This window comes from Eretmochelys imbricata, chromosome 10 (genome assembly GCF_965152235.1).
Source record: "Eretmochelys imbricata isolate rEreImb1 chromosome 10, rEreImb1.hap1, whole genome shotgun sequence".
In the NCBI taxonomy this organism is placed as follows: Eukaryota; Metazoa; Chordata; order Testudines; family Cheloniidae; genus Eretmochelys; species Eretmochelys imbricata.
Genome location: NC_135581.1, coordinates 32,512,927 through 32,530,911, shown reverse-complemented (window position 1 = coordinate 32,530,911; position 17,985 = coordinate 32,512,927). Strand labels below are relative to the sequence as shown.

The window sequence follows — 17,985 nt, the reverse complement described above, 5'->3', positions numbered from 1 at the left end:
CATTGCTAAGATTTTGCACACTTTCCCACCCATCCCAGGAAATCTAAATGAGTAATAAAATAAGAGCAGTTTAATTCTCAACAGTTTATTGCACTTGTCTGTATCCCACACTCCATCCCGTTCCTTTCTAGGTGCGGGAGAAGAAAGAACCAGAAACGGAAGCCATGTAGAATCTGCTACAGAAATCAGAGCTACAATAAAGGTGGAAAATGCCTGGAGCAAAAAGTCTCCTGCATGAAAGGTTTTGCTCTTACAATCATAGAATATATCAGGGTTGGAAGGGACCTCAGGAGGTCAACTAGACCAACCCCCTGCTCAAAGCAGGACAAGTCCCCAATTTTTGCCCCAGATCCCTAAATGGTCCCCTCAAAAGGATTGAGCTCACAACCCTGGGTTTAGCAGGCCAATGCTCAAACCACTGAGCTATCCCTCCCCCTTCCTCTTGAGTGGAAATGGAAGAGCTCTTGGATAAGAAAAGAAGGGCTCTCAAAACATCAATCCCTCAAACGTCGTTATGTAGTTCTGGAACATTTCAATGTACTAGTCTGTAATAGCTATCTAATCCTGAATGCTGATCCAAGGCAATGGATGGACTTTAGAGAGGGTCTTTCAGAAAAATGTGTTCCTAAATTCTGTCCCAATTTAATAAGTGCAAGAAATGTTGACTTTAACGGAGAAACTCCAGCAAGATGCACCAACCAGCTGGGGCATCTGAAGGTGACTCAGAGACCTCCTTATGAAAATAGGAGATCCCTCCCTTTACCAACTTCCCTGAATTCCGTTCTCCGGATAACCTAGAGTTTGTCCCAAGACAGCGCTTGAACCAAGGCTTCAGTTTGGTGCTCTCCCACACAGACACAACCCAGATCATTTCTATGGCATATCATATCAGCCTGGGTCTGCAGATGTGAGCACTCAGGGGAGGACAATTATAATCCCATCTACTGTGACGAAGTTCCTCCTCTACCTTGGTGGGTCTTGCGCTTATTGGCGGATTTGTTCACCTCAGAGATTCACGGCAGCCCTCAGTTTGGCTGTTTTCGTGAACCCATAGTCCAGGTCAACTCCTTTTGTGTCTGATCAGGAGTTGGCCCGCCCTCTACTCCGGGTTCCAGACCAGGGCCTGTGAAATGCAGCTGTCTAGAGTGCCTCCTGGAACAGCTGTGTGACAGCTACAACTCCCTGGGCTACTTTCCCATGGCCTCCTCCCAACACCTTCTTTATCCTCAACATAAGACCTTCCTCCTGGAGTCTGATAATGCTTGTACTCCTCAGTTCTCCAGCAGTATGCCTTCTCGCTCTCAGCTCCTAGTGCCTCTTGCTCCCAGCTCCTCACACGCACACCTCACTAACTAGAGTGACAGCCTTTTTAAACCAGGTGTCCTGATTAGCCTTAATTAATTCTAGCAGCTTCCCAATTGGCTACAGGTGTCCTAATTAGCCTGCCTGCCTTAATTAGTCCTAGAAAGTTCCTGAGTGTTCTGGAATAGTCCCTGTTATCTTACCCAGGGAAAAGGGACCTGCTTAAGCTGGAACTAACGTATCTACCTTCGACCACTCTCTTGTAGCCATCTGGCCTGACCCTGTCACACTACTGAACAGGTCAAATAAATCAAGTCAAGTCTAACATGGTCCCAGCTGCACGACACCTTAACGTGGTCACTGCTTTCAGACTTGGCATGGGTCCCAGCTGCTAGTGTCTGAATGGCACATTTCTTTCTATGAATTGGATGCTTAAGGACAAGGATGGTACATGCTCTCACACCAGAAAACCGTACTAACCTGTTCTGTAAGTGCTGTTCTTCGAGATGCATTGCACATCTCCACTCCACTCTTGATGTGCGTCCCCCATGCACAGTTGTCAGAAATTTTTCCCTCAGCAATACCCATCAAGGAGGCATGAGTGCCCTCTGTTGCCATGCACCACTGCACAAAGGTATAAACTGTGGAGCCGACCACAAACCCCATCAGTTCCTTCTTGCTGGAAAAGTCTGATGCAGAGGGATGGGAGGGCGGGATGTAGAATGGACATGTAGAACATCTCAAAAGAGCAACAGTTATGGAACAGGTGACAGTTTTTTCTTTTAGCAATTGACCATGTGAATACTCTTGGTGGCTCACAACTCAGGAAATCAGGAGGGCAGATTAGAGAGTCTATCTGAACAAGCACTGGAGGACAACTCACCCAAATATGGCAGAATGCTGAGTGATGGCATAATGGGATGCAAACATGTGCATTGAAGACCATGTTGCCACCCTACAAATGCTTGGAACTTGAACAAGGAAGGTCACAGAGAATGCTTGCAATCTTGTCAAATATGCCATCACTCCATTTGGCAGCATGTCAGCCAAGTCACAGCACAAGCAAATACAGGAGGCTAACTGAGACAAAATCCACTGAGAAGAGAGTGGGAGGCTCTTCATCCTGTCTGTGACCACCACAAACAGCTGGGAAGACAAATGGAACTGCTTGGATCTGCTGAGTTAGAATGCCGACACTCTCCTGACATCCAGAGTGTGCAGCTGTTCCCCATCTTTATTCAAGAGGGACTTCGAGGAGAAGGAAGGCAGGTAAATCACTTGGTTGACGTGGAAGTTAGAAACTCAATTTTGACTCAAACTTTGGATGAGGACGTGGGTAAACTGTCTTAAGGCTTAAAAGGAGCCCCATAAGTTTTGACAACACCAAGTTTAAGTCCCACGGAGAAACAGGATCTTGTACCTGAGGATACAACTGTTCCAGGCCATTCTTTTTTTCTAAAAAGATGTCAATAAGATTTTTGAAAGTGATCACCAACTTGACAGGGGAAAGGAGAGCGAGCTGCTAGGTGGACTTTGATAGAATTAAACAGTCAACTCTTGCTGTTTTAGGTACAGATACGCCAAGATATGCTGGATTCGGCCAAATTCTAGATTGTCAATACCAGACAGAGAAACGGTTCCACTTCGAGAAGTAACTAGATCTAGTAGGTGGTTTCCTACTATTTAAAAGCACATCCTGAACCTCTTTTGAGCACTACTCCTCCCTAGAGTCTAACCATGGGCCATCAAGGTTGTTAAATGAAGTGCCTGCAGGTTTGGGTGGAGCAGGGGACCATGATCTTGAGATACTAGCTCTGGGGCCAATGGAAGTGATATCAGAGCTTCCACTGAAAGGGATAGGAGGGTGGAGAGCCAGTGCTGCTGAGGCCAAGCTGGGGCTATAAACATGAATCGAGCATGGGCCAGTCTGATTTTTAGCAACCCTCTGTGAAGGAGTGGAACTGTTGGGAAAGCATACAGGAGCTTGCCTGTCCAGGGCAAAGAAAAGTGTCCATGAGGGAACCCAGACTGTGATCTCGCTGGCACTTCCTGTTTGTTCTCGTTGCAAATGGGCCTGCTTGCAATGTGAACAAATTCCCACAGCTTGAAAATGAATCTGGCTACATCTAAACAGAAAGACCACTTGTGTTGAGTTGTAAATGACCTGTGTGTGTGGCTGCATTGCTTTTTGGCAGAGCAGGGACAAGTGGCCCCCTCCCTGGCTGCTCAGTTAGAACACTACCACTGTTCTCTGAAAATGAGCAGGCTTTTCCCCTTGACATGGTGTAGGAGAGCTATCCGACTGGTGTCAGGCTTTCAACTCCCTGACGTTTATGTGCAGAGTCAAGTCCTTTGTGGACCATAACCCTCGCATTTGCAGGGAAACCAGATGAGCTGCTCAACACCCAAGGCAGACACGTCTACCACCACCATCAGTGGCAGCTGAGGGTGGACAAACGAACACCTAGGTATACGTTGACACGGTTTGTTCCCCAATCTACAAGGTAAAATATGAGAAGGCACCCTCACCAAGATGTTTAGAGGGCAATGGCTTGGCAAGAATATGGAAGACAGCCAATTTTGTAGATGCCCGAGATGTAAGTCTGTCACACCAGATTATACAAGTGCAAGAGGCCATATGCCTAAGAAGCCTCATACAATTAAGTGAGTGAACCTTGAGATCTAAAACAATGGAACAAATTGTCTGAAACTTTGACCTTGGAATGAAAACTCTGGCTTGAGCGGAGCCCAATAATGTTATTGTAAATTCTATCCTCTCCCCAGTTCAGAAGATAGACATCTGAGTTGATCAACAGACCCAATGCATTGAAAGTTGACTGGATACAAACTACTCTGAACAGCACCTGAAACCACCTTTCACAAACCAGTCATCCAGGTAAAGACAGACTTGCACTTCTTACTCCTGTGGGAATTCTGCGCCACCACACCTGCGCAGAATTTATGTTCCCTGCAGATTTCTTGGTTTCTCCACAGAAAAATGATTTTCTGGCAGGTAAGCAAAGGGAAGCCACAAAAGCAGTCACGTGACCCTCCCCAGCAGTATGTTTCGGGTGCCCAGGGCAGCCAGTAGAGAGGTAAATCACCGTGGGGCAGGGGTGGAACTGGGGAAGACATGGCTGGTGGTTCCTACCCTGCGCTGGATTCAGCTGCTAGTCCCAGCTGGGCTGGGGGGGACGGGAATTCCTCTTCCCCTGCATGGCATCCAGGGTTGGATCAGATCCAGCCCCAGGATTTCTCCCCTGGCTGCAGGAAGCTCTGCAAACTCCCCCCTCCACGCTTCTTGCGCCCATTGCTCCTCAGCTGCAGGGGGAGTGATCACTCTACAGGGAGCTGCGCCCCCATCCATCCAAACCCCATGAATCCAGACCCCCTCATACCCAGAAACCCCCCTGCACCTGGACCACCCTGACAAGCCACCCGCACCCCCACCTTACTGAGCCCCAACCAGCTGCACCTGGATCCCAACCCCACTGAGCCCTATTCCCCCAGCATCTGGACCCCCCACTGAGCCCTATTCCCCCACACCCAGACCCTCCTACTGAGCTCCAACCACCTTCACCTGGACCCCCCTGCAGAGTCCCATTACCGTTGCACCCAGAACCCCACAACAAGCTGCTGTGCATCCAGATTCTCCCCGCACCCGGATCCCCCACTGAGCTGCCCACATCCAGATTGCCCCACACAGAACCCTCTTAACCCACATCTGGATTTCCCCTACGCTAAGCCCCTCCACTCTTGGATCCTGCCTGCCTACCCACACCTGGTGCACCTGGATGGAGGGGCAAGGCTCTGGGGTGTTTCTGGGGCAGGCCCGGTCCTTGCGCTGTGTCAGGGTTGGGTGCAGCCTCACTGCTGAGTCAGTGTCCCAAGAGTGGGGAGCTGCACAGTGATCTCCCACCTCTGTGCAGCCAGTGGCCTGTGCTCCCCAATACCATGCTGTAGCTTCCACATTTATCTGACAAATAAAAATTTTTGAAAATGCTGCAGTGCAGACTGCCCTCAGGAGTAACTCCTAACTTTCGCAGGAAGGCACACATTTTGTAAAAATCCAGGAAGCTGATGACAGGGCTAAGAGGCAGCACCATGAACTGGCAATTAGACTGGTTTATAGGAATCTGAGATACTTCCTGTGGCCTTGATAAATCACCACATAGAAATACGTGTCCTTTAAGTTGAGCGTGACATTCCAGCCTACAGGGCAGGGATAATGGAAACCGGTGTGACCATGCGAAATTATCTTTTTTAGAGATCTTTTGAATTGCCAGAGGTCTAAAAATATGAGACCTCCCTTTGCTTTTGGGATTAGGAAATAGCAGGAATAAAACCCTGTTCCTTTGACATTCGGGAACCTCTTCTATGGCTTCCACGCAAAAGAAAGATTGCACTTCCTGGAAGAGGAGTTCCTTGTGAGAGTGGTCCCTGAAGAGGGATGGCGAGGGAGGGTGGGAAGGAGGGGAAGAAACAAAATGAAGAGAGTGTTCCCACTTCCAAGGCACTTAAGACCCATTGGGCCAAAGTAATTCAGGACCAAGCACTGAGGAAGTGTCTGTTAGGTCCTGGCAAGGTGCAAGAGTAGGGTATCGATGGAACTGCTGAGGATGAAAGTGTTTCCTTGACGGGTCAAAAGTATACATACCAAGGAGTTCAGAGTCACCTTGGAGCTGTGAAGTTTATAACCTGTCTGCATCAGGAAGAGGGATGACCCTTCAAATGGCAGGTCTTGAATAGTCTGCTGTACTTCTTAGGCCAACCCCAAAGAGTACATGAGCACCAGTGCATGATGATGGCAGAGGCCAGAGTCCTAGCAGCCACTTCAGCTGCATCTAAACTATCCTGAAGTGAAGTTCTTATCACTAACTTCCCCTCATTCACCTGCGAAAGGAACTCTTGTTTAGCATCCTCCCACAGCTTGTCCCTAAATTTCAGTACACAGTTCCAGGTGTTAGAATCATATCACCCTAACAAAGCCTGCTGGTTGGTGATTCTAAGCTGTAACCCCACCGTAGAACACATTTTTCTACCAAATAAGTCAAGCTTTTTGGCGTCCTTCAACTTAGGGACAGCCGCCTGCTGCCCCAGCATTCCCTCTTGTTGGTAGCTGAGACAACAAAGGATCCAGGAGAGGGTTGGGAATAAAAATGCTGGAAGCCTTGAGAGAGAACACAATACCTATCCTCCGCTTGTTTTTATGTGGGAGGGGAGCAGCAAGACACTGCAGTTGGGAGACAAGAGTCAGAAGATGAAGAATAACCTTCTCCTGACACCTGCTGAAGATTAGTGTCAAGAAACCAGAGATAACTGAAGAGAAGCCATCACCACCATCTTTCCTCGATGGTACTGACAGGTAAGAGGTCTGGGATACAGGAGGTTGATGTGGTGCTAGGTGCTGCACCATGGAGCCTGATGATCTGCCAGTACCATAGAAACAATCTCCTGCACCTTTGGGGACACTGGCACCAACAAGCTCAACAAGTTCCTTGTTCCTACACATGTGTCTGTCATGGATGGTAATGGAATTGTCTTTAACTGGTGCACAAGAGACAAAAACTTTGGGCCCCAGATTCAATGGTGCCTGCCTTGCAGCCAGAGTTGATGGTGCTCTCTTGGCTGATGAATGAGAGGTGGAGTGCTTCACTTTTTATTGCACTCTATTTGACCCTTTGTCCCCTTGCTTGATGGACTTGGGAACTGATGATCTTCCTGTCCCAGCAGCCTCTGTGGAAGCCTTGTTTCTTCCCAGGCACCAGAGAAAGCAAGGAGTGCTAGGACTAATCCAACATTGGAGGTATGCTTCTCACAGAAGCCAAAGTGCTCAGCACCCTCCCCGAACCAGGAAGACTCTTAAGGTCATTTCAGAGCAGTCTACATCAAAAGAAACTTCAATCTGGCTTCTCTATCTTTCTTGCTCCTTGCCTTGAAGTCCTTACAAATTTGACACCAACCCCCTAATGTGAGACTCACCCAGACACTTTAAACAACTAGAGTGCAGGTCACTCATGAGCATCGATTTAGAACATGAAAGACAGGCCTTGAGGCCCAGTGACTGAGGCATTCCTTGGTCCCAACAGTGGAACCCCATATTGGGGAACCAAGAAAGTAGTAAACTTTGGTTAGTGCAAGTTCTAACACTAAAACCCATGCAAACAGGTAACTATAACATGCTGAGAATACTTGTTAAAGCAAGACAAATACATTCCAACAACTGTCATAGGCAGTAAGAAAGAACTGAAGTGGGCTGGGGCAGCTCCCCACTTTATACCTGCATGTAGTGGCGAGTGACAGCAGGGGGAGCTTGAGCTGTCCCAACAGATACTGCTGAGGGAAAATTTTTCCACCAGCTATGCACACTTCCCAAGAGTGGAATACACATGTGCAAATCACTTGAAGAAAAAGTATTTTATCTGGCCTTGAAGCATACATTCTGCCACATCAAAGGGGTAAGACATTTGTTACTTTAGGATTTCCCCATGGCAGTGAAATTGTTGTGCTGTAGCTGGGGTTCAAACTGATCACTGCACTCACTTGATGGACATATTCTGATCCACATTATGATGTTATTTCTTGAATCCCCCTTGTTTCCTCTCCCTCTTTTTTTTTTTTTTTTTTAAAACAGCTGGAGATGTCATCACACATTTGCAACCTCTGGGGCCTGTAGTTCTCCCCCACAGCACAACACAGGCATGGTATGATCAATGGCGGTGCCCACTCCCCACCCCTCATCATTATCAGCATGCCTCAAACCCGTCCTGGAGGGACCAGCTTCATGGGCTTGAGGAGTTCTGTTTCCATGGCCACTCAGTCCACAGCAGATCTGCTGGCACTGCTAGCAAGTTTGACAGTTATGACAGTGTTTTCAGCATGGTCAGCTATCCACTGGGAATTGGACTGAGATCCACTTACTCTTTTCAGAGGCCACTGAACAGCAACCAGATGGTATGGACTCTCAATCACTCTGTATATGCAACAGCGGGCTACTGTGATGTAATCTGTATCCCATTTCCAATTCTGTGAGACATGACAAGTTCTATACAAGCTTAGCGCACAAGCTAGTCTCTGAAGTGGGCAGAGTCAAGGCATTCTTAGTTCTATAACCTTCACCCACATACCAAACATGAGTCACGAGGGATAAATAAACCACACAATGGATTGGTGCTCAGCAACAGACATAGAAAAGCTATTTAGAATGTTCTTACCTATTCCATGTTTTCTAAATTCTTTCACCACTCCTAGACTTAAAATGTAAGCAACTTGAGTATCGACCGCAAAATTGGAAGCTAGAATATCCCCATCCTGAGCAGAGACATGACAAAGCATTTAGTAGGATACATGTGTATAGAACAGTGTATAATGTAAAAACAAAAGCAAGCATCAATTTACAGAAGAGTTTTCTTATACCAGGTGCCTTTATGGAGCTGTTGGAAATGGGGAGATAAACACAGCCCCCTAAATGGAGGAAAAGGAAAGAGCCTATTTGGGCTGGGGGAGGGGTTTCTGCTATTTTCATATTTCTTGCCAGTTGGGCCATAGTAATCATTTAGTTCCTTTAATGTCCTCCACAGTTAACTGTTAACTAAACACGCTTGTTTCATGTTTAGTCGTTTACTGAAAGGTGTTAAATAGAATTGTGGGGTTCCACATTTGAGTGTCCAGATCAAACGTCAGCAGTTTACCAGCTAGAATGTGCTTTTTCTGCCAACCTGCATAAGAACGGCCCTATTGGGTCAGACCAGTGGTCTATCTAGCCCAGTATCCTGTCTTCCGACAGTGGTGATCCATGCCCTGTCATCCGCTCCCAGCTTTTGCAAACAGACTCTAGGCTTTGAGTCAAACTGGGATCCTCTCTTACACATCAATAGTAATACAAATGTTCTACAGGCCATGTTATGCCCTCAGCAACATCACAGCCTTCAATGGGATTTGCACAGGTGTAACCAACTGGAGCTTAGTAAAATGAACTGCTGGTGGTGCACAATAAAAGATCCTGAAAAATGTAGTCTTTTGACTTCTCTCCTTGCCTGGCTACTCATGTGAGCAATGGGCCCCAGAGCAGGTAATCATGGCTTAGACTATGGCTTGCCTACCTCTTTATGCACCTTTGTTCTGCTCTTTATTTCAGCTACTATCATTCCCACAATGGTGCCTCTGTAGGTGGCTCCAAGGGAAAAGAACTTCTTGTTGGAAGTGATGTCCTGATACCATGAGTCAGGGTACCTGGGAAGAAAAACGAACAATACCCATGAATGCTTAGGGGACACACAGCATTTCAAATTGAGCCATGAGCCTGCAGTCAGGACACCCTGTGGAATCTGGCAGGGTTACAGAATAAGCTGGGCCAGAATAAGACTTCAGTGGGAGACCTGCAATAAACACTCAGATGCTGAAGGAAGTAGTTGGTAGTCTAGTAGGCAGCACTCTTCTACAAGAGTCAATAGATATGCAAGCTAGGAAGCTTTGCTGATGGAGGGAGTCTCTTCTGGATGGAGTTAAAACTAAGGCCTCCGCATGTAATCATTAAAGATCTGTTGGCACTTTTCGTAAGGGTGTGAGTGTTGACCCAGGTGTCTGGAGCACATCCCAGCTTGGCTAATTTCATTCTATGCTACCAGTAACCCATCCGACAAGTATTCCCTTAATGGGGTGGGGGGAGAAAAGCAGCCCTCTCCAAGATTTCCCCCCTTTATTACAAAGCTCCTTGTAAGATGCCCACAGTTCCCTTGGTGAGGGCTTTGGCATTCTTTAGGATGTTGGTGCTGAAGAAACAAGAGTTTCTGTTTCTGCTGTTCATTCTCAAGACCCCCTGAATACTGATGGACCATTGGCAGTGTTGTATAGGTGACACAGGACTGGACAGTGGGTGATGGTCAGGACTGAAGTACATTAGCACGTGGGGCAGCTGTCACAGTACCTGCCTATGCTCTCAGCTCCGCACTTTCACACCAATTGTTTATAGACTGTCTCTCTACGCGCCCCCTCCACCCGCCGCAGGACTGTTACATACTCTATTGGGAACCAGTCACCGCAGAGCTGTTTCACTACATCTATGTCATCGTGGCAGAGAAGACGCAGGTTTATGTCACTAACTGCAGTTGGGGGCACCTCCTCTGTCATTCACACCTGCGAAGGAAAAGGAAGCATATTAAGAAGGATGCACCTGAAAGCTTCAGGTTTGAGACCTGTTAGTATCTGGAACAAAGGCAACACTGGGGCTAGGGGGAGTCTTCACTGCCAGGCAAGTCATTCTTAGGCCAATCTGAATCTGCACAGCACGGGGAGATAAAAATCATGATTTTTTAAAAATGGATTTTTTCATTTAAATTACAAGTTTTTCTTTTAAAAATAAATCTGTTTAAAATTAAATCTGAAGTTAGTACAAAATATGTTAATTAAAAAAATAAATATTCTGACTTCATGAGCCTCCATAAAAAAAAAGCTTTGGGTTAAAGACTGCTTTTCTAAATAAAGACAGAATTAGGGGGGAAAACATTCAAATTTGGAGGTCACACTTTATAAATATGGCACAATAGGTCATGTACTGTATTAGGAGCTTGAGCCTGTGGGAGATCCAGGCCTGTGCTACTGGATTCAAGAGACTTGCAAAGTCATCACAGGCTTTGAGACCTGGCCTCTAACTCCAGGAGACACCATCCTGTATCTCATCACGATCATCTGCTGAGCCCACCTGGGTGATCTCATGTTCCTATGTTATAGCTTCTCCTTACCTGAGCTGTGATTGGCTCAGTTCTCAAATTATTAGTATTTATGATTCCACCCATCATGGATACTTACTCTAGTTATAGTGTACCCGCCTAAATGGCAAAAAAAAAAAAATCATCAAATCCAGTGTAAAGGCTCTATCTATTTAATTGTAAAACAACATCTTTACCAACTCTCAACCAATAAGAAGCACCTTTCTTTAGAAAATAAAAGAAGTACAAATGGAAATATTGATTTAAGTCAGGGGCGGGCAAACTTTTTGGCCTGAGGGCCACATCGGGGTTGCGAAACTGTATGGAGGGCTGGGTAGGGAAGGCTGTGCCACCGCAAACAGCCTGGCCCCCACCCCCTCCCACTTCCTGGCCCCTGACTGCCCCCCTCAGAACCACCGACCCATCCAACCCCTCCTGCTCCTTGTCCCCGGACCACCCCTTCCTGGGACCCCTTGCCCCAACCACCCCCGAGACCTCACCCCCTATCCAAGCCCCCCTACTCCCTGTCCCCTATCCACACCCCTGCCCCCTGCCCCATCCAACCCCCTCCGTCCCTTACCGCCCCCTCCTGGGACCCCCGTCCTTAACTGCCCCGCCCCCGGACCCCACCCCCTATCCAACCCCCCTTGCACCTGTCCCCCCCTCCCAGGACCCCACCCTCAATCCAACCCCCCTGCTTCCTGTCTCCTGACCGCCCTCCACCCCATCCAACCGCCTCCTGTCCCCTGGGACCTTCTGCCCATTATCCAACCCCCCCCCGCTTACCATTCCAGTCAGAGCAGCAGGACAGGCTTATTGGAAAGCCTGGGAGGTGGGCGGGTGCAAGTCATGCTGCCTGCACGCACCACAACTACAGGGGAGAGAGGACAGCGGGGGAGGGGCTGGGGGCTAGCCGCCCCGGCTGGGAGGTCAGGGGCTGGTCCCACGGGCCGGATGTGGCCTGCGGGCCGTAGTTTGCCCACCTCTGATTTAAATCATCAGTTCTAATCAAAGTTTCCATTTAATGATTTAAATCAGGATTTAAGTGACTGATGTAAATCAATCCACCCTGCAGGGAATGTTTAAATACAAACCTTGACACCATCTCTTCCCACCCCAGAATCAGTGTAATTATAGCAAAACTATCATGAAACTTTTCTAGGACAATATTGTCAAATGTATTTAAGTACTACAGAATAAAGCAGCCAATAGGTGGCAGAGTGAATATACACATTGGTATGCACAAAGGAAGCGCAGAGCCAGGTTATATTTGCTAGTCAGAACAAGCATTCTCTACAAGATGCCAAGTGGCAGGTGACCTAGAGCAGGGGTTTTCGAATTGTGGGTCGCGACCCAGTACTGGGTCACGGGATGTAAGGCACTGGGTTGCCACAGCTTTTGGTCAGGCCATTAACAGTCACGGCAGCGATGGTGCTCGGCTAAGACAGGCTAGTCCCTACCTGTTCTGACACCACGCTGCGCCCTGGAAGTGGCCAGCAGCAGGTCTGGCTCCTAGGCGGGGGGCCACGGGGCTCCGTGCTCTGTCCCCGCCCTAAGCACCGGCTCCACACAGGGCTCCAAGATGGGGGGGGGGGGGCAGTGCCTGCGGGTGAGAGCTGTGCAGAGCTGCTTACACACCTCCGCCTAGGAGCCGGACCTGCTGCTGGCCGCTTCTGGGGTGCAGTGTGGTCCGCAGTGCCAGGACAGGCGGGAAGCCTGCCTTAGCACCCCCACTGCACCATCGACCGGGAGCCACACATGGTAACCCCACATCCAAACCCCATGCCCCAGCCCCCCTTCCTGCACCCCAAACCGCTCATTCCCAGCCCCAGCCCAGAGCCTGCACCCCTCCCACACCCCAACCCCAGCTCAGATCCCCCTCCCACACCTGAACCCCTCATTCCTGGCCCCACCCCGCAACCCAACGCTCTGCCCCAGCCCTGAGCCCCTCTCACACCCTTCACCCCCAGCTCCGTTGGGTTGTGGGCATCAACAATTTTCTTCAACTGGGTCGCAGGAAAATTTTTTTGAAAACCGCTGGCTTAGAGTAGTAAACAAGTTATGCAGAGCCAGAGCAACAACAGGTGAATGAAAAGCAACTGTTTAATCTGAATCCCCACAAGCCATCTTTAGTTATTAGTATTTCTGTTGGTCTCCAGTATCCTATAGCTTCAGAGTTTTTCCCTATTACAGCAGCTCTTAGATGATCTGTTGAGCTTTCCGTCACAGCCATGAAGCATTCCTCAGGACTTCAAGCAATGCCTTCTACTAGTTGTAATCCAATTCAGGTTTCAGAGTAGTAGTCTAACATGGCTTCCACTCTGAAACCTGCCACCATGCAGGGCATTGCATTTATCTGTATGAAGTGGAAATCCATCAACTTCATGAAAAAAAAAAAAAAACTCATACAAATACAGACAGACATCATCTTCCTTTCCAAATGCAAACAGATGGACATCATACCAAAAAGACAAGGTAAAAAAAAACTCCACTACAATCTACATATCACACAGACTATGCTGAGAGATTGTGCCACACACTCTCAAAGAAACTACAGGACCACCTGATCAACATCCTATACAGCAAACAGGGAAAGATTCCACTGCATGCATCCAATGAAGTGGGTTTTAGCCCACAAAAGCTTGTGCTCAAATAAATTTGTTAGTCTCTAAGGTGCCACAAGTACTCCTAATCCAATTCGGGACTCTCAAGATTTCCAAATGCTTGTTTGATGAATACTCAAAATGAGACAGCTCCCTCTTTTTGTCTGGTGCTTCTCTGTGTCAAATTCAAGTGATCAAATACCTGAACACCAGAACTGGAAGGGAAAGCAGTGAAGGACATAATGGGGGCTGCAGGCAACCTGTAAAATCCTAGGGTATGTCTACACTTGCAGAGTTTTTGCTTTGAAAAGCACTGGTTTGTGTACTCAATCCCTCAGGCATCAGAGAGTGTTTACATTAGCAGCACTTCTATCACCAATGAGAGCAACCCTCTAGGTCAGTTATCCCACAGTGCAGCTCTCTCCAGTTTGAGGATGGGTCTTGTGTGAAGAGGGGGCGGGGGAAGGGGGCATCCTGGGTCCCTGCACAGCCTCATCTCCCCAAACACTGGTCAGTTCCAGTAGCTCAGCATTGCTCCAAGCGGGGAATCATTTGCTCCCCTGGAGCAGGCCTTGTCACCTGGTCAGAGAAGTGATCACTTGCCAAGAGACCAGGAAGGGGAGTTTCAAAGTCCCCAGGGCTTTACAGTGGGAAGGGTAGATGTCGGTTTACCTGGCAGCAGAGCAGCTGGCTAGAGTAGTCACCTACGCACTGTGGGATATCCTGTGGAGGCTAAAAGCTCTAAACAGGAAGAGCATGTCTTCACTTGCACATCACTGCAAAAGCATCACTGGTAAAAGCTGTATGCCTCTCATGGAAGTGGTTTTCTTTGTGCAGTGAAACTGCAAAAAGTCATTGGCAAGTGTAGTCGCTCCCATGGTTTTTGTGCAAAAAAGGGACTTTTTCCGCTTTAAGTGGCAAGTGTAGACACGCACCTAGAGACAAAACACCCATCACACTGCTGCGAGTTTATTTTCATCTGATCTCTCTGATCCTGTCCTAATGACTTAAACTGCTCAGAAAGGCATAGAGCCGGAGGGGAGGGGTGGTGTCCACCAGAGAATCTCTATGTCAAGACATGGTCTATAGCTACAGCATAAAATAGTCTGAGAAACCCTGTCCTACAGACTTGGATGTTTCATGAGAGGGTCCCTCTCAGAACTACAGCGCACACAGATTCAAAACGAGCAATGAGACAGGATGCAGACACTCAAGTCACTGATTGCAGTCACTCCACCCATTCATCAGCTGTCACCCCATTAACTTGTTTGAGCCCAGTGATAGTGTAAAGACCAAAGGCCCCACTGCAAGACAGAAGCCCTTTTCCTTTTGTCTCATGGCTTTGATGGATTACAGGTACATTATCACAGGTAATGGTATACAGAAAAAGGTTATCTTTAGAAAGCATGGAGTTAAGTATAGGATTAGAATAAGGTACCCCAGAGACAAAGCATCCTGTAGTCTGTATTTTGTTTTGCTGGAAATAGAAGGACCACCATTAACCTTCTTGTACTGGGCTGGTCCACAGCACATGGTAGATGAGTAACAAGGAGACAGAGAACAAAACCAACTAGTATTAAGAATCAGGAAAATTACTGATCCATCTGTAACACTGTGGGAAACCCAGGAGGATCATGCTCTCACTTTCATAGATTTTAAGGCCAGAGGGGACCACTGGATAATCTAGTTTGACCTACCACAGGGGTTCCCAAACTTGGTTCGCGGCTTGTTCAGGGTAAGCCCCTGGTGGGCGCGAGACACTTGGTTTACTTGAGCGTCCGCAGGTACAGCCACTCGCAGCTCCCAGTGGCCGAGGTTCACCGTTCCCGGCCAACGGGAGCTGCGGGAAGCGGTGGCGCAGGCTGCACTCCTTCCCACAGCTCCCATTGGCCGGGAACGGCGAATCCCAGTACTGGGAGCTGAAAGCGGCTGTACCTGTGGACGCTCAGGTAAACAAAGCGTCTCGCAGCCTGCCAGGGGCTTACCCTGAACAAGCTGCGAACCAAGTTTGGGAACCCCTGACCTAACATTATCCTGATGATATCCCACTGAGGGAATCCCCAAAGCAGAAGGCTGTGTCTACACTGACTGATGCTCTCAGTGCTTCCCCATCTGGGCCAGCAAGAGCAGAGACACAATCCCACCATGTGGTCAGCTTATGGCGGGTGTGTTTCTCTAAATGAAGAGGTGCTTGTCTCACAGTCCTATGCATAGAATGGATAGAGCCAGAGCAGAAACACAAAGTTTCCCCAACCACGGCTCAACAAAAATTGGAGGGCTCATCTCTTTGGCAGAGAGGAGAGTCCATGATCCACAGTCCATTCATCCTTGATCCTTCTGCTTAGAGGGGGCTAATTCAAGTGTGGTTTTTGTAATGTAGATATCTGTTCGATCGGAAGTGGAGTGAGGCCAAAAAAATCATCTGACCCAGGCCACTGAACAATCTTGGTCAGTTATACTGCCGCAGGAGGTGCGGTTACCAACTCTGACAATTTTACTGCAAATTTCACAATATATGGTGTTTTTCTTAGACTCAGCTCCCAGATTCATATAACCAAAAATCTCCACATCTTTAAAAAAAGCTTCTAGCCCTCATATTTGGAGAAAAGCCAGGAACATGAACAGAGTAAAACCTAAATGTCCAGAAATCAGAAGGCCAAAAGGGAAAAAAAAAATCCACATTTTTTTTAAACAAAGATTTTAAACTCTGTCTTCTAATTTTTGGAGGGCTAACACTGATTTTTGATTGCTTGGGGTTGGTGATACTGAAAAGAACAGTGTGTGAAAGCAAGTGCATAATCCCCTACTGTTGAAGTGGGGGCTCTGCCCAATTTAGAGGTGCTCCAGTAAACCTCTGATCCTAGTACTCTTGAGACGGAACAGATTCAATTCCAGTCAATGCCATGATTGTGCAGGGTGTGCGATTTAAAACAGTAATGATTACAAAATCACTTCAGCTGCATAGAGCTCGCTATCGCTGTCAAATAAAGAGAAGCAAGCAATTGCAGCAATGATTTGAGTTTGAGTTGCTCTGACAGGACATTCAGTGCTGACCAACCCTCCAGGGAACTGGAAACAACAAAATTGTTCCCAGGGACCTCAAGGAACATGGAGAAAACATTTTTTTAAAGTTGTGGCTGTAGCAAAGTAGGCATTTAATTCAACTCCCTGCTGAAGAGCCATTGAAGCTATCCAAAAATAACAGCTACAATCACAATGCAGAATATTTCCGTGCAAGACCACAAGATTCCCAGGATGCTTGGTCCTTGGAATACAGTGAAAACCCTAAGAAAGGGATACAGTTACTGATACTAATGAGAACAACCTTCAGCCATGACCCTGGCATTCTTCCACTGCACTTCTGCAGTCCACAGGCATGTTCCTTGAACAGTACTTGGGAACAGCTGACCATACCTCATTCTTCCAATAATATGGGGCTGTTGTGGCCTAGTGGACAGAGCACCAGGCTGGGAACTAGGAGCTCAGCCATTGGCTCGTTGTGTGACCTTGAACAAGTTACAACACCTCTGAGGCTCAGATACCCCAAAATACAACAGGGATAAGTGTACTTTCCTATCCTTTAAAACACTTTGAGATCCAAGGATGGTAAGCACTATACCAAACTACTAAGTATTATTATTAGTGTTTTCTGCAGTTATCTCACTTTTAAGAACAAAACTTTGCTAACCCTTCCCCATCCAGAAAAGTCAGAAAAGTTTTAAACAGACCTGGGGCAGCGTTTCCCAAATGGTGGCTTCATCAGTAGGTCACAAGAAGGGTCTTGGGTTGCCTGTCACTGCCCCTCCCATCATGCCCTGTGCATACGTCAGAAGTACCCTACCCTACCCCCAGCAGGGGCAAGAGGGGCAGTTTGACCCGGGCCCCCAACCTGAGTGGCATTGTGACATGGTGCACAGGGTTGCAATGCCATTCAGGTCTGGCCCAGCTACTGCTCCATCATTCAGTCCCATACTTCAAGAATAAGAGGGCAGATGAAATTAAAAAAAACATTTAAACAGATCAGAAACTACTTTTATGCAGCCTATAATTAACATATCTCAGGATATTAAAGGAAATAACTTAGTAAGTTTCAAAAGAGGACTGGTCACATATGAGCAGGAACAGCATAGCAGTGATACCAGCTAGACCAGAGGTGGGCAAATTACGGCCTGCGGGACCGTCCTGCCCTGAGCTCCTGGGCCCCCAGCCCCATCCCTGCTGTTCCCCCTCCCCCGCTGCCGCGCAGACAGCACTCTGGGTGGTGGGGCTGCACGCTCATGCAGGGCAGTGTGTCTGGCTCCAGCCGGGTGGCGTGGTGGCCCGACATGCTGCTCTGAGCTGCATGGTAAGGAGGCCAGGGGGTTGGATAAGGG

General features: G+C 47.9%; 1 protein-coding gene across 2 annotated transcripts in view; it reads right to left on the bottom strand.

Annotated features, from left to right (window-relative positions):
- The window catches only part of NAA60 (N-alpha-acetyltransferase 60, NatF catalytic subunit), a 44,779-nt gene that overhangs the window by 9,208 nt on the left and 17,586 nt on the right, over window positions 1-17,985 (bottom strand). For both annotated transcript variants that reach the window (XM_077827743.1, XM_077827742.1), the window contains 3 exons: window positions 10,322-10,437; window positions 9,405-9,534; window positions 8,517-8,613 (listed from right to left, as the gene is read on the bottom strand). In XM_077827743.1, coding sequence (XP_077683869.1) covers window positions 8,517-8,613; window positions 9,405-9,534; window positions 10,322-10,431 — 337 coding nt within the window. In that variant the 5' untranslated portion in view covers window positions 10,432-10,437. The remainder of the gene's footprint in view (window positions 1-8,516; window positions 8,614-9,404; window positions 9,535-10,321; window positions 10,438-17,985) is intronic.